The 18,037-nt window shown below is 35.8% G+C and overlaps 1 protein-coding gene and 1 long non-coding RNA gene across 2 annotated transcripts; both read left to right on the top strand.

The window, feature by feature from the left end:
- The first annotated feature begins 289 nt into the window (after positions 1–289).
- Positions 290–4,628, top strand: LOC116168704. The gene is made up of 3 exons (XR_004144819.1): positions 290–591; positions 647–1,226; positions 4,364–4,628. It is a non-coding gene; the product is annotated as an uncharacterized LOC116168704 (long non-coding RNA).
- An 8,563-nt stretch (positions 4,629–13,191) lies between these two features.
- On the top strand, positions 13,192–14,952 carry LOC116167996. Its single transcript, XM_031483631.1, has one exon. The coding sequence runs from the start codon at positions 13,192–13,194 to the stop codon at positions 14,950–14,952; it is 1,761 nt and encodes a 586-aa protein (XP_031339491.1).
- The last annotated feature ends 3,085 nt before the right edge of the window (positions 14,953–18,037 follow it).

Genomic DNA, 18,037 nt, shown 5'->3' with positions numbered 1-18,037 from the left:
TGCCATATCAGTACAATGTCGTTATTTATTTAACCTAACGGGTAGAGATGACAGAACATCTCACATGACAAGCAATTAAAAATAGATATTAACTCAGCTGAATAATAAGTGTTGAAACGAGCAATTCTTGTGGACTTTCCGGTATGAGTTCCGTTATAACTTAGTCACAAAAAGATAGTTAATGGGTATTTATTGAAATGGGGGCCACGTTATTGGAGGATGCGGCCCTCGTAAGCCAACAGGAAGTAATCCGAATGCTTGAGGCTAAACTATCCGTTAACTTGACATCCAAGCCGGAGCAAAAATCTTCACAGAATCAAATCTGTGGCCACTTTTATAATTTATCTTAATTGCGAGTGAAAATTGTTAAACAAAATTTCTTACGTTGATAAATCGTTTTGGTAATTCGACAACGGGCGCATTTTTCAACGTGACTAAAAACCGATGTAAACACATTCGTTTCCTTCAGTAAATGACCTCTTGTTGTTTTATCGACTTTATGTTTACTGGAAATAATAATGGGATGCCGTGAGTTCCGGGATACAATACTCTCTATGGCATGTCATTTTTTTCTTAGAGAACTAACCACGAGTGAGTACTATGATTAATCAGTCACGATAAAATGACGTAACCTGTTGCTTTTCAGAAGCCTTCATGGTGTACCACAAATTGCGTGTTTAATACGTAACTTTTAAGTAATTGCAACGATTACGATCTGTCTACTTCATTTAACCAAATTTAGCCTTTTACTATCTTGCGGTCCGGATAGGGCGACCGCAAAAATCTGTGAACACTTTAGGCTTTCTTCATGTGCGCATCAGAAAGTCTCATTTCCTTCTTCTTTTAACTGGAATCGCCGAGAATTTTATCGGTGGTATTTCGCAGGCGCCACGGTCAACTGGTATGGTGCAACAATCGTGGTTTCTCTAGGGACAGGGTTGGATTCAAAATCAAAACGATAATGAAACGATAGTTTTATTGTATTGGAAGCCAGTGAAAGTATAGATCAGGATTCATTGATGGTGGACATCTATCTCAAGAAAGCGAAGCGTCATCAGTAAGAACAAACAGCAGCTGTTGGAAACACTGGAATTCTTGTTGCCGTCTATATGGCCGAACAAATATCACCCACGAAAAACTGCAACGAACGTAAGATGTGCCAAACAAGATGGTTTCTGCACGCCTACATGCCATAAGGAACCAGCTTGTGAAAACCCGGTTTCTAGGTAAGTACATGTACATGGAATAATGATCGGTAAATTAAATCTAAATCTAATCGGCCAAATTTGACCACCCACCCTGTATTGCTGTATTATTTCCACCCCTCACTACCCAACAGGTGATTCTAAATTTCGTTTTGGAAAATCCAACTTTGTGCGGACCACAAAAATAGTCAGAATTTGATGAAATTTGATGGATACACCCTTTATGGAATGCGGTTGAAATTTTCATTTGCTATAATTAGCTAAAGCAGCGAACAATGGCAAAGCGTATGGTGTGACAATTGCATAAGCACGTATTTCGTTCAAAAATTAAGAATTTGCGTAAGGAAAAAGCTGCTATTGCATTAATAATATTAATAGTGATAATAGCAAACAGGTCCACTGCCAAATGCAGCTTTCACTTATGTTTTAATATCAGATGAACCTTTTGCTCTCGGAAAACATAATGAAGGAAGGCTTATCAACAAATGGCAAAAGCGAGAGAAAACATTCTGACCGGGAGGCAGCGTACATAGTAACTAAACCATAAGCGACAAAAAATTCGACAATACAGGCTGAAAGTACTTTGAAAACTAATAATAAAATCACTCGTCTGCCACTCGTAAGTGGCAGCATTAACTTGGGGCGGCGCTGAATAGGTGACTTCTTTAGATGATCAACTAAATTACCAAACTATACGGGTCGCGGAAAAGATTTGTATCAATAAATCCCATTTTTTCCATAGTTTTCAAATATGCTATGGCAGACGATTTCAAGTGGAGTGTTGGTAGCGAAAGACGCCCTCCAATGTAGGGAAAAACACCCCTGAACTAAACCATGAGGACCGTATAAAAATTATATACATACAAAACTCCTCTTTTTGTCACTGCTTTAAAATATATCCTGGCAGACGATATTAAGTGTAGCTTTAATACTGGCAGACGTCTTAGAAGTTAAAAAATTTAGGTATAGTAAATCCCAGCGAGTGCGAGCGTGTGAGAGATAAGCGCGCGAGAGCACAACGAACAGAGATAGCTATAGATTTACGCACCGCTTGGAGTTACCAAACGAATTCAATTAGGGAAAATAATAAATTGTTTATTTCGCGATAAGATTGTCGGTATTTCTTGAATTCTTCTCAGACTGAGAAACAGAAAACTTGAAGAGAAAAGAATATAGATCTTTAGCTCGTTCTAAACTATCCTCTGACTCCAGTTCCGTTTGTCTCTATGCAACATTGATAGATTGATGATTAAAATCGACAAGTTTGTTTTGCTGAAACTTTTTCGGAAGTATGATTTCTTCAAGTGCTCCTAGTCCATCGCCAGTTGTAGATGTTGTTTTAATTCATGGATTATTTTTTTGCATCTTTCAAAAGATCTCCGGTAAACCTTTGAGCGATTTTCTGAACACATCCTCGGCAAGATTTGTGCTGTGTCAGCGAGAGAAGTACATCTTACTTTTGACAGATAGTTACCCCTTCCATGAAAGACGCAGAACATGATCGTCGGGATCAAAATAAGGAAAGATTACAATCCTACTCAATTTCTGTTTCCACTCAGAAGCAGCCTGCAAATTTCATAAAACCACTTCGCAATGATAGCTCAAAGTCTCTCTTATAGATTACTTATACCGTTCATAGGCAAAAAAGACCTGTTGCGCTTTACTTGGAAGGAAAGTTGTGTTTGCCACATATGAAGTGCTATAAATTTGTGACAAGGGAAGATGATGTGGTAAAAACTGACTTGTGCTGCAGCCACTAAGAGGCAGATTCTCGAATAATTTACCATCTTGGTAAACTACCAACAAGTAGCAAAGTCATTATTAGCGCTTCCGATATGGATATTGCTGTTATTGTTTTGGGAAATGTAAAATTGACGCTACCATCAAGGTAGATGGAAGTAGGTCTCTTTTCCAATAACACGCAGAAATTCATAAATCTTCGAGAGATGTTCGTGAATTTGGGTGTTGATGTGTGTAACGCGCAGGATAACGCGTTACCGGATTCCCACGCATTTACCGGATGTAGGTATGACTTGTGTATGGCCCTCATGGTTTAGTTCATCGCAATTTAGGCGAATGCCACCGAAAAACGTGTGAGATTCTACAATCCGTTTGATTGAAGTGGATGGAACTATGTGAATCAGAAGTTTAGAATCAAATGGTTTGAAAGATCTCAGTAGTCAGTATCCTATCGCTATCTGTTGGTTATGCTCTCGCGCGCTTATCTCTCACACGCTCGCACTCGCTGGGATTTACTATACCTAAATTTTTTAACTTCTAAGACGTCTGCCACTATTAAAGCTACACTTAATATCGTCTGCCAGGATATATATTTTGAAGTAGTGACAAAAAGAGGAATTTTTTATGTATAATTTTTATACGGTCCTCATGGTTTAGTGCAGGGGTGTTTTCCCCTACATTGGAGGGCGTCTTTCGCTACCAACGCTGCACTTGAAATCGTCTGCCATAGCATATTTGAAAGCTATGAAAAAAATGGGATTTCTTGATACAAATCTTTTCCGTGACCCTTATAGTTTGGTAATTTAGTTGATCACCTAAAGAACTCACCTATTCAGCGCCGCCCCAAGTTAATGCTGCCACTTACGACTGGCAGACGAGTGATTTTATTATTAGTTTTCAACGTACTTTCAGCCTGTATTGTCGAATTTTTTGTCGCTTATGGTTTAGTTACTATGTACGCTGCCTCCCGGTCTATTCTATTCTCGACTACCACGAGCTTGATCAATTGTAATAATCTTAAAACCTTAATATTGGTCATAGTTCTTTTAATTGCAATTTACTAACATTTTTTATTCAGAATTTCATTTTCTTTCAAACTATGTAGATGTATATACAGGGTTTTCCATAAATAACATGTTATTTTATTTGACATAGGCTTAAAACATTTAAGGCATATAGCTTCAAGTTTCCGTGTATCTCACAGTCTTACCCTATTGGTCATCCGTCGTATCTCACTAAGTACTAAGTCACCCTACAAAAATGCCATTGGGATCTAGTTGAATATCTTGATAACTCGATGTGCAATTTATTATTTTTTCTCGTTTCATACCTTACCTCTAACGGTTAGGAAGAAAAACTTAAATTAATAGTAAAAAACATGAATTTTGTTTAAATTTTTGCAGTTTATTTATTTACAGTTTGTATAAGGGATCTTTCATCTTTGATCGGCAACAAAAGCCGATCGGACTGAATATGAAGTCACTTCATGGGAGAACACTTTCGAGCGAAGAGTCACACCAGTAGCGCCAGGGTCAACAAGAAGCCGAATTAAAATAACAACTGTCAGAATTGCACGTGAAAAGAAGTGGACTGTGGGGAATTGAGTTTATACTGCCTTCTACACTTCCTCACTTCCATCCCTTTCCGTATATACCCAATTGACCCAAAGAATGAGAACATTAAATGGAATCTGCCAAGTCTTTTAATGACAGAGCTTAAACTATCATTTTTGTTAGCAGACAAAACTATTTCAGAGCACTTCATGTATCTATAGTGGTTGATCAAGGGCTACTATACAAGATCGGCCTTGATATCTACTGTGATCAGCTGCGAAACTCAATGCTGAATATAAAGTTGACTTATCAGAGGGTTTTTGGTTTATAAAAGGAAGAGGCATACAGGCATTGTCTTTGTAATATCTTTACCAAGATTGAGCAATTTCAGATTGCCATAAATCCAATTCTAGAACGCCGATGACTTTCCATTATGGTTATGGTAGCCCAAAACAAATTGAGCGATCTACCTTTATTAAGGTCATTAGAAGCTTTTTTTGAAACAGTCTCGGGTACAAAAGTTATATTTTTCAACCCATTAACGAGTAGCTTTAACCTTAGCAAGTGTATACTGTATTTTTGTGACTTTAGTGTCAATCTTAGTTGAATCATGAGGAAAGATTGATCGCATGGCGACTGCATTTGAAAGGGAAGCACAATTTATACCTCCCAGAGAATAAAATATTCCAAGTCTAGTTGTTAAAGAATCCGCATTGCCAATTACATTATTGAACAAATGCTGATTCCTTAATGACTGGTGCTGAATCTACACTAGCACAATTAAGGTACGTTGTTGCTTCATCATATGATGAACATACACCAAGTAGGTAGCAATTATATCATATAACACAGTCTTTGTCCTCATTTTCCATCACATTTTCTGAAACGAAAAACCAGTAAGTAAGTGTCATTCCCGTGCTCAACTGCCAAAAATCAAACAAAATTCAAGTTTTGTTATTGTTAATGTAAAGTTTTAAAAAGTGGAAATCGGCCGCCATTTTCCAAGATGACCGCCGTACCACAGTATGGACGAGTGTTCATTTTTATATGTTGTTAATGGGTACTAGTACAACACACATGCAAATCCATCATAGCTGTAAACTCCCGTTTTAGGAAATTATTTCTAGGTAAAACTTACTGTTTTATTGCAACCCATTTTATGTATTTAATACCTACCAGTCACTTTGCCAAGAGCAGTCAATTTTAGTACGAATTTCAAATATAAAATGCAAAAAAATGTCTACTGCGTCGTCATCATTAATTTATGCTCCTCCGTATTTTTCTGAATATCCTCTACTGTTTGGAAACAGGGGTCTCCTTTAAAATGTTTAATTCCCTATTACTCTTTACACATGCCCCAATTCTCTGAAGCTAACCTGATATAATTTCTGTTCCATCATAGCTGTAAACTTGACCAGGTATTATTTGAACAAAATCCAAATCACAGGTCTCTGTGTAAAAACTCAATTTTGGTGTTCTTAGGGCGGATGAAGTTTAAAGCGTAATGTCTAGTTACGCATTATTCCAATTTGCGCCTAAACGGCGCGGCGTGTCTAGCGTTCACGTTGGCATTAGTCGTAATTGCCTCCAGATACTAATCTGCAGCTAGTTAACTTCACTTGGGATGCAGTATGGACTGATAAGTAGTATCATTGTATAATGTATATGGTAGTATACAAATCGTTGAGGGCAAAAGTCAAAACCTTCGAAATTGACAAAAAAACTCGTTTGTTCTGTTCTATTTTGGCCTTTTGTCGCCTAAAAATTGTTGTCAAAGATTTCCAGATTCAATTCGCGATTCAATATAGATCGTGTCGCGTGGAAATTCCTGCGACCATAGAGCGCCGGTTTTAAGCAAAGGCAAAATATAAATTTTTAATTCTATGAATGGGCTACTTCTCTGAAAGTCCGAGAAAGAACCCAATAGGGGTGTACAAATATGCACAAACACTTAGACTAGGAAAGAGAGCACAAACAAGATGCACTTATGTCACTAGATACTACTCGTATATATAACGTATAAGTTCAGTCAAACTTGATGCTTGGCTCGTTACTATCCAACTTCCTTTCCTCACGACGAACCCAAATAAGATAAGTATTGTACAAAATAAAGTACCAAGTGATACAAACGAGGTGCGAAGCGATTGCTACCATGCAACAAGGACTAGGACAAAACCTTTGATCACTTATCTGCTAGAGTAAGTTTTAAGTAAAACGTATCTATACTGTCCCGATGGTGATAAGCCATTATCAGATCTAACAAGTACTTGCGATTAAAAACAAAATACATCGTCATTGTGAAATACGTCACCAAACGTTACCTACTATTAGAATTGCCAAAGACTATCCGTGGAAATTACGTACTGTATTTGATTGAATCGCATGCTACCTTTCGGGTGCAATAACTTGGACTACTTTCTTTCTGGAAACCTTCAGCTTTACCCGTGACCCGCATCAGTTTCGTATGTGTAGATTTGCAGTGGATGACCTTTGTCCGATGATGAAGAAACGTTCAGTTGCAGATTTTCTTTGAACAAACTTTTTTGTAAACTCTCAATTTCGGGTAATTTGTTTACAAGATCTATTCTCGTACTCGTAGTTACTTGTGCTTCCAAAATTAGTTATGGTTCGGGCCAGATACTTAAAACGGTCAATCCCTACCTTTCACCTGTACGAAAATTCAGACACTTGTAAATGGATGTAGTAATTTCCGCATCGCATAAAAAAACAGCGCAATCCCACTTTGCGTTACTTGTTGGGCAATAACTATTAATTCACCTTTAAAAGGGGTCGTCGTATGTCGTAGGAAGAACAGGTTCGAAAAATGCTAATAAACATCAACGGTGCGATCTAATGAAACAATTAAATGACACCTCCGCTCGCTAAAACGGACAAGCTTTGAAATTTACCTAATATCCTGGAAAAGAGAAAGTGATAGCGCCTGGATGAAGTATTTTACTAGTTCGTAAAAACTTGAGGATCAAAAAAATGGGATGACCTGTTGTCAAGTAATAGGTATGCGTTCACCTTTTAAGAATCATTTTATTGTTGCTAAAGATAATATACGCTGCAGTTTATGGTGATTGCGTAGCTACATTTTAGTTTTCATGTCCTGATTCCGATTATTTTTCCGCTTGCACCTGATTATTCTATTTTATTAAATATGATTTCATCGCCTAGAAGAATTACCTTCATTAACCGCTGATGGATCTCATTGTATAAGGTTGACTTTTGTGTACTGATGTAATGATAAATTATTAAACGGCATAGCAAAGCGATGGAAGCTTATGGGGAGTCCATGGTGCCCATCTGATCTGTCCGGACGTAAACACGATAAGGATAACTGCCGAACGCTTGTGCCGATTCAGTTCAAACTTTGTACACCACATGTAAAAAGCCGATTTTGGGCCAAATAATTTACTGACCTCTTTATGTGCAACAACCTTCCCTCATTCTCATTATTAGCTGACATTTTGCTTAACCAGTTAGAATCCCATTTATTCAATTATAATATTATAAAATTCTATTTCATTTTTCATAAACGTTACGTTGATGAGAATTTTGTTATCTTTCGAGGCAACAAAATCACTCAGAATAATCATCTGTCAACAAATCCCTTAATGTTCTAGATTCTGGACTTAACACTCGGTAGATCTAATTCACTTGTGGTACCCAGTTCCAGTGTCTATAGAAAACCACCAGTGATCATGTTATCCCCTTTTATTCTTTCCATCAGTTTTCCACAGACTAAACCTTCCCTTTGACCCGACCAAATATTCCACTGAGTTTCACACTATCTTATATATAAATTGTCAGAGCCAACAAATGGTTGATAACCAACCTTTTCTAAAGTATTTCCGCCCAACCTGATCTCAATTCCCCAACTACCCTCAACTCAAGCGTTTAACCCCTGAGTACAAATACGTCTCCTTACCTTACATAGACCCGGTTTCCAATTACTTCCTCAATCCAAAAATACTGTTAACCCTCTTACTTGTTCAGACCTTTATAAACTGCCCTGTAAAGATTGTACTGTAGGTCAAACTGGACGTATAGCTTTTACACTCAATCGTCCTTTGCCACCAATATTCCGGCCATTATTTTCGATAGTCAACTTAGAGAAACCACACTTTTGCAATAAAGGCCTCAGACTTGACTGTTCACAAACAATTAAAAAGCCCTCAATCTGGACGAAATTTTAAATCTTAATAACCTCTTCCTGGATGAATTCATAATAAACTAATGTGATTTGCGAACTGGAAAACATGCAAAACATTATTCCCAAATGAAGTATTAAGTGTACCCTGGTTTTGTAATTTGCTTCTCTATCGAATGAAAAATCACTAGGGGTTTGTTAACATTATTTTTTGATATCTTTGAAAATAAATCGAACGCCAGTGCATTTTAGAAAATGACATTTTTCGGTTTTTTAACCATAACGTCGTTATTTGTATCTCTTACGGTTTCCGAGATCCCTATACATCGGAAAAAACTCACCCTGTATATATTTTTCGCCAATTTTTGTATTTTTTTCAAGGTTTGCATCATGCATGTAATTGTATTACCCACCCTCAGATTTGGATTTAGTACCCCAAGAAAACATATGGAATCAAAGAAATTAAAAGTACCCCCAACTTATTATTAACAAGTTACTACTCCAATTCGTCTAAAAAAATCTATTCCCGGTAGCATTCTGTGTTCTATGGTGTGAGTAAATATTTTATTACTGTACGTAGGATGTATATTTTGGCGAGGAATTCTGTTGCACGGCACTATTTACGTACAGTTCCTCGTGCACCTGATCTCACGTAATTGAATTTTTCACGTCTCACGGTGTTTGCGTTCAGGAATTTCGACGTGATATAATCGTCTTTATAAATACAATAAAAATATCAAACAGAATAGAATAGAATAGAATTTCAAAAATCTCACAAAGCTATAGTCATCAAATAAGTTAAAACTTCCATTGTCCTTTGGCTTTGGCGTATGTTACATAAGTTTCAATTGGTTACTTGGATGGTTTTTCTCATCCTCGACATAAATTTACCTTAAAATTAAAGTTAAACAATTAAATAGTAAAGGTGAATTAGACTATTATGAAACTTTAAAGATTTGCAAAACCAAACTCATAATCTATCACCTTTCGTGTATAATGACCGAGGTCCGTTCGTTTAATTAGTTTGTGTGTTGTTTTGTACTTTTATATACTTCTTATCGAAAGATCACAAAACTATGAACTTGGTCATAAAAATAAATAAATTATGAAGAGACTTCATATTGTGCCACATTACTAAATGCATAGGCCTTCAAATGTTAGGTAAGGGTTACTTTTTCAAATAAAAAACCTAAAAACAAAAAAATTAAAACAAATAAAAATGTTTACTGTGGGATCGTAGGCGATTAAGTACCCTAGAGTAGCACCAAACCATAGTGAATCAATATTAAAGCAATATGACACATTGGCAATTGCATAGTACCACCAATAACAATCTTTTTAGTCTTTTTGAAGCATGGGCCAGCGTTGTAAACGATCCCCCACCATAAACTGAATGTTTATTTTTTTTTAATGTGTTGCCCCTTTCTTATTGGTCATTTTTATATAATACCAAAAAAATGCACTAAAAAATACAAGTAATAACATTTTTTTATTTTCTCATTTGACATTATACTTATTATATTTATATTTACATTAGATTTTATATTATAATGTGAGTAAAATACGAACATTTGTTAGAATAATGTCAATTTGGTAATTTACAAAATTTTTTGGGCCAACTTGTAGTATAGGTATCCCTGAAGTATCCGTTACAGAAACAATGGCTATAGTGACAGGAATAATGAACGTTCTACATGAGCGACTGAGAGGAATGAAAAGCTATATGCAAACAATAAATTGAAGCTGTGACACTGATGATAGCATTTTGTCTACATGCGACATCGATAGAAGTTTAGGAGTTACCTAGAAATCATTCGTCCTTCTAAGGTGACGACTATAATGCATAATGTATAACTAGTTTACGACAATATTATTCATTTCTATTAACGCTGAATTGGTAGATCGATAAATGAGGGTTGCCACCAAAAAGGATGATTCAATAATTCTGGAGGAGTCAAATATAATTCAAAAGCATACTGAAAGAATTGTAATTGTTATAAATTTTAATTATGCCTTTTTACCCTACCCTTTACCACGTACATAATGGCAATTTATAAATTCATTAAAATGAAGGCTTTTATTGTGATGTAGCTATAGATGCGTGTAATGTTCAAAACTTGCTGGGGAAGGTTCAAGATCCTTACGGAGAACTTATCAAAGTCAAAAATTACATTACTACGCAAATAAAACGGCTGCACAAAAAATTGTTATTCTGCGGTGGGTGTCAAAACTACATTGTGATCTTTTACCTGAATATTAATGGAGAAGCGCAAGAAATCAGACAACTGAGACAAACAGATGCCATAAACTGCAATGTTTCAGACAGAAAACTGAAATTAATAATCGTTGTAGTTTTGGGCAAGCTAAAGTACTGTTTGTTATTCTATACGCATCCAATGAACGTTTATTACAACAGCACGAATTTACCAGGATATGTCAAATGAAGAATGTGGTGTGTTTAAGTCAAGGCAGTTTGCAGATGCATACAAAAAAAGGTAGGATGGTCGGAATAATTTATAAAAATTGTGCATTTCCTGAATGTATCATGCACGTGTGTGCGAATAGATATCCAAACGAGACCGGTTATCCATCCACACAATATCAATACTTGCATAGTGAAAATTATGCGTATTTATTGCTACACATTCTTGTTTCCTCTTGGACATGGAGGATATAAATTTTGTACTCGAACTTTTTTGTTGGCTTGCTTCATCACCTCGCAGGTCTGTAACCTCGGCCCACACGCATTACGTACCACCTACCGGACATTAAAAAAAACGCATCGTGGCATTATGTATAGATTTATACAATTCAAAGTTTTAATGGTCATCTTTAGTTAACAGGTCGTTATTGAAATTAGCAACGGCGTGCTAAACTTTTTCATCACGACAACAAAAATGCCCGATCTAACTATGCAAATTGGCCACTAACTTCTTTTTGTTAATATGAAGTTATTCGTATCCGGTTTATGAAGTGCCTATCTCTGAAACCTGTTTATCTTCAATCGGAAACCAATTCCAGTTTACACTTTTTATTCTGTAACCTTCACATCCCTCGCCCATCTTTTTTAATTATAGTGGTCCAGTGCAACTAGAAAGGAATACCTAGCGGGCAATTAATTTATATGAACAACCAAACCACTAACGCCCATTTAAGACACTTTGCGAACGTATAATATAAATGACGTCTTCCTTTTAAATAACCACAAAAAATTGTATCTCTGCACATCCTTCGGAGTATGAGGTCACCTTTAGTCTGATTTTGCTTCGGGTGGGTACCTGAGAATACATTTTCGGAATTTCTAAAGCTTGAGGATCATCAACTTCCACAAGTTTACACTTGCCATTTACATTATTAAGCTTCTTTTTCTTGATGCAATGAGTATGACAGTTAGCTAAAAATATTAGTAACCCCATCAATGTCTGCAGCGCATGTCATACTTACTTGCAATTGTCAAGTTTGAAGGGAGAAAGGAAGAAAATCAAATGAAGTGCGACACACAATTAATTTTAATTACAAAATTACATAAATTGCAACTAGGAGTACCTACATCATCAATTAAATAGTATGTGCATAGTCACGTTCATGAAAGAGGCCGCCCGGCGTTTCGTGTTCAAAGTATGGTATTTTTTAAGCGAATGTCCACAGATGAAAGAAGTGGGTTACAAAAAGACGGTTATTGAGTAGAACATAATCTATCATACAATTAAACTGAGACTGCCAAATTTAATTAATTAAAGTTCCAACAATGTGTGTAGATAAAATGTATAAATAAAGTGGCACTTGTGATGTTAATACTGGAAAATTCAATTATACTGCGTATCGAAGATATCGGATTGTGTTTCAGTAAGCATGGCCCAAATGTGATATTGTTTTAGTAATTTGAGAAAATTTAACATTCAACAGTTACTATAGGGTAAAGGCGTATAAGAGTACGCGGGTGTATAAGAGTACGCACCTTTATTTTGAATATATACTCCCATCTATTTGATATTTTGAGCGGCTCGGCCCATTGTAAATTGCACATTCTAATACAGGCAAAAGCAGATATCTGTATTACCAAAGCTGTTTTTACAATATGGCGATTATAAGTTCCCGCTTGTTCACACTGTAGTTTCTAGGGGTCAGTTTTTAGTGTTTTTGGAGGTAAGTGTTCACTCTGTAGATTGATTAATGCAATTTCTTGCTTCTAAATAACCTTACGTACTATTTTCTTAGCTACAATTAATTGGGTGGCTATTTTTTTCGAGACATTGCTTATAATTCCAAAATTCTGACGTATGGCTAAGAGTACGCAGTTTTGAAAGCATAAGAGCACGCACTGCGTACTCTTATACACGAGAAGGTTTTTATGCTTTCCTACTGTCTAAATAGCGAAATAGTCTTAATAATTTCCTATTTTTTAGTTTGCTAGTAAACGAGTATGAGCCGATACAAAAGAAAAAGTGACCGAAAGCTGGTTTTTACAGAGGAAAATTTGGAAGATATAAAGCGTAAAATCACTGAAGGCTGTAGTAAGAGAAGTATAGCTAGAGAAATGGGTATAAATGAAGCTACCCTACGAAAACGATTAAAATGTGGCACTATTCCGAAATCGTTAGGGCGATTTCGAAGTGATATTCCTGAAAATATGGAAATTGAATTGGCACAGCAGGTACGAGATTTAGATTCGCGATTTTATGGCATTACTAAGAAGAATCTACAAATAGCAGCATTTAAGTTTGCTCAAGTCAATAACATTCAACATCGATTCAACAAAATCACAAAAATGGCAGGCCCATCTTGGATAAAAGGTTTTTGTCACCGGCATAATATATCACTTCGTCAACCAGAGAAATGTGCAATGGGTCGAATCATGGGATTCAATAAAGTTCAGGTGAACAGATTTTATGAAAATCTTAAAATTTTGTACGAAAAGAGGAAATACATAGCAAGTTCAGTTTACAACATGGACGAAACGGGGTTGTCAACAGTGCCGAATAAATTACCTAAGGTATTAAGTAGCAAAGGTAAGAAACTGGTGGGAAAAGTGGCGAGTGCTGACCGAGGACAGCTTGTAACCGCTGTATGTTGTATGAGCGCCACAGGAACGTACATTCCTCCAGCAATGATATTCCCCAGGAAAAGAATGAAAGAGGAGCTCTTTTTAAATGCACCAACGGGTACCTATAAAATGGTGTCTGAATCTGGATTTATTAATACAGAGTTATTTTGCCAGTGGTTGGTTCATTTTAAGAACTGCACCAAACCTAGCGCTGAAAATCCAATACTTTTGATACTTGATAACCATAGTTCACATCGCGATTTACAAGCCATACAATATTGCAGGGAAAATCACATAGATTTGTTATCTTTACCTCCCCATGCAAGCCACAAGATGCAGCCCCTAGACGTTGGCTTCTTTGGCCCTTTGAAAAATTCATACAGCAGAGAATGTGATAAATGGATGACAAATAATCCCGGGAAGGTGATAACACAAATTCAAGTCGCCGGACTATTTAACATTGCTTACACTACCGTTGCAAACATTCAAAAGGCCGAAAATTCATTCAAGGCGACTGGAATCTATCCCTACAATCCAGATAAGTTTGATGATCTTGATTTTGCACCGTCCTTGGTCACAGATTTTCCTACCAGTTCTAATACAAATGAAAATAATGTCACCGAAGCTATGGAACAGAACGTGATAATTAACACAGTTTTATCAAATAACCAGCCTAATGAAGAAATTTCGGAGGCCGAATTATCTATTCCATTGGACATAACACCACCACCAGTCAGCAACGATGTCATGCACGTGACACCATCATTAGATATTATCAATAGTGAAATAGTGTGTGAAGATGGTGTGGTGATACCAAACACTTTGCAAGGAGTGGAAGAAAATTATTTCAATCAATCGATACCAGTTTCAGATATTTTACCTTTGCCGCAAATACAAGATAAGCCAAATCGTTGTAAATCTAGATCTCAGAAATCGGAAATACTATCCAGTACCCCATTCAAAAACGAACTAGAGGAACTGGTTCAAGCAAAAACAACTAAACAAGAAAGGAAAGCAGATAAAATGAAAAGAAAATTAGTAGTTAGTAGTTCAGGATCTGGAACATCACGAAAACAGCAAAAGAAAAAACACAATGACAAAGATGAAAAGGACGTGAGCTGTCCAGGATGTGGGGAACTATATTCCAAGTCTCAAGATGACTGGATTAAATGTTCTGAATGCAACAAATGGTGGGAAGAATCATGTACAACCTATGTAACAGGAAATTTTGTTTGTGCCAGCTGTGAAGAGTGAATAAGTTGATTGTATTTTCTATTTCTATTGTTTCTTTTTTCTATAATCTCTAAATAAACGTTTGTTCTCATTATATTTGATTCTTCATACCACTTTTACATTCAAAAAGTATATGCGTACTCTTTAGCATTGTCATGCGTACTCTTATACAAGTCTATGTATAAGAGTACGCATATACAGAGTTACAAATAAAGTTAATTATCTCATATTTAAGTAATAACATAGTGTGGTAATAACTAATAATAAATTATGAAACACTCATTTTTACCAAAGACATATTAAATCAATATATCTACATAAAAATGAGGACATTATTTCACTTCAATCACTAAGTGCGTACTCTTATACGTCTTTACCCTACCTAGGCTGTTTTTTGGGGAGCTTTAGTTAAACGTTTCTGAGAATGTGAAATAAGTAACTTTCTGAAATTTTCTAGAAAATTGATACGTAAGAGTTGCTCCGAAGGCCGAATCGATGTAAAATATTTTCAAAATGTGACACTTCCAGAAATATCGGAAGTAGCTAGTAACTTCGATATTTTAAATAGCAACGCCTATTTTTATTGCATTGGATTCTATGTGAAATGTTGATACCCACATATCGATATCTACAATTTATAGTTTTTAAGTTACTTTGCGGATGCAGACGGTACCTTGAAAATTGATTACTTTACTAGTGTATATGAGAAAGAATGGCGATTTCTTTTAGTGTTCTTAAAAAAAGTTAGGTTGGGTACGACCGCACCTATGGAGATCCAAATTTAAGAAATTTCAAAGAATAAAAACTCAGTTATTTTAATCCAATTGACCATTTTCTTATACTATTGCATTTGATAGAAATTCAAAATGGGCATATTTTGATATTACATATTCCTATAGCTATCTTTAACAGTGTCTGACTAATTCCCATTTCATTTTCCCTTTTTCTCGAATTTTCTTTTTAGTAGTCGCGGCAATGATTTTATGATAATCGAATTTTAAACAAATTGAGTGACACTAATCCGTCACCTGTTGTTTAAATCTTAGAAGGTTTTGTACCTCCAAAACAATTACGTAGAGCAAGACCCATTATTGAAACTGAGGCTAATATTGTTAATGTCGATTGGAGGTAAGTATGTAATGAATTTTTTCCAGGCTAAATATTTTGAAAAGAATTGTAGAGCAGGGACCAAAGCGATTCGCAAACTAACCCATAGGATTATTTCAACATTTTTAAGAATTTTGATATTGTAGTGTGCTAAAACCTTAAGTGCGCACAAATTTTAATGCTCCATTTATATGACTCATTTAAGACGTTCACCGCAGTAAGCTATCCTGTAATCGACGAGGTGATACCATAACGTGCGGCGATAAATTAAACAGCAGAGCAAAGAAAAAATCAATACTGCTTTTTTTGTATGCATAACAAATGCGTACTCATCAAGGATCGAATAGGATTTTCAGTACAGGACACTGATCCTTGAAATAGTTGAAATCGATGCATAAAGTGTGCTTTTGTAAGAAAAAAACGCTATTTTATCAATAATCTATAACATATTTAGCCAAATTTTTCAGTTTGAACGGCCCTAAGTGTTCTGATAGATCGTCTCTTCATGGCGTCTTTTCCTTACGCAACGACGTAAGGACTTGAGGAACTTTGTAATTATGTTCTTTACGAGAGGCCATTAAATCTCCTTTATTCCCAGATCGCATATCAGATTTTGAAATACCAGGGGGGGGGGGGGTAAGATGACGGACACTTGGTCATCTTTTTCACGCCAACTCACCCACTTGACTAGGGTTATGTATTAATTTATGATTAATAATCTTCTTTACCTAAGCGCAACTTTTTTACATCATGGTATATCGTATAGATGATTATAGTTACAAGGGAGAAGATGATATTCTTGCTTTGTCAACTCCTGTCTTGGTCTTTACTTAGTTTCCACCGACACTGTGCAGCGGCGCCACTTGCTATACACTCAAATTGTTGATTTGCGGCCTGCCAAGTTATAGACTTCATTTACAAAAAATATGATTTCATTTTTTGGGGTAATATTTAGAAGTAACTGAACTAAAAAACTGTCGGTTTACTTTTTCCATAAATCGTCTTGATCGAGAATAAAAAAACAAAATACATAGATTAGTGCTATTAATCGGTGCAAAACATCTAATCTTTAAACAATCGGTATTCAATTACTATAAACTTTTTTTAAAAAATAGTCCGAACATTTTGTAGATAAAGGTGTAAATTTATAAATAGTGCTGAAAAAAATTTTTTTTAAACAACTTGAGTTTATGGCGGGCGCTCTTATGGAAATTTACATTGGGTGCAGTGGGTACAGAATACTCTTAACTAATTTTTCCAGTTTCCAGTAAACAAGGTATCAATGCGAGTTGGATGTATCTAAACATGTTGTAACCAGAAGTAATTTGTTAGTGTTTTTATTGAACGTATAAACGGCATCAAAACATCCTCTTACATGCCTTTACTTTGATACTAGCGCTTATATCTCATCGTTTGGACCTTCTCCCCCCCCCCCCCCCCCCCCAATTTGTTGTAAACATTTCTTGTCGACGCGCTCTAACGGTTTTTGTTATTACCATTCTTCTATTAAAATTTAAAATTCTTTGATCTCATTTCTGTTTTTGCGAAGAAACAAAAACTCGTTGTTCTATATGGCACGGCTCATGAAAAAAAATAATAATAGAATAGGAGGTTTTGTTTACATTTATTTTGTATAGAATTATCGATCATCATTCATCTTCGATAAATGCATAATTTTGCAGGTATAATAAAAGGACTAAAATCAGTAAGTATTGTAGTTTTTTAGTGTTTTTCGTTTCAGCCCGGCATGCAAATTTGCAAAATACATCGAACCGTTTAGTAAGCAGTAGGTATTGTTGGAAAAACCACCAATTCAATGGATTAGATCTCCGCACGCAAATAGCTTATTAATTTGTATTTCAAATTGGCTTACATTATACATATTATGCATCTATTTGTATTTAAACATTTAATGCTATTGCTAAACATAATGTCTTTCCGGTTGTACATTTCACACTTGGGTGCTAATTTCTTTGTAACGTCACTTATCAAAGGATAA

The sequence above is a fragment of the Photinus pyralis genome, unplaced genomic scaffold, assembly GCF_008802855.1.
Source record: "Photinus pyralis isolate 1611_PpyrPB1 unplaced genomic scaffold, Ppyr1.3 Ppyr1.4_LG4, whole genome shotgun sequence".
Taxonomy (NCBI): domain Eukaryota; kingdom Metazoa; phylum Arthropoda; class Insecta; order Coleoptera; family Lampyridae; genus Photinus; species Photinus pyralis.
This window is presented reverse-complemented; position numbering and strand designations above follow the sequence as displayed.

Bases quoted from the DNA above. Each gene is read 5' to 3' on its own strand.
- LOC116167996 (XM_031483631.1), top strand. From the start codon at position 13,192: ATGGGTATAAATGAAGCTACCCTACGAAAACGATTAAAATGTGGCACT.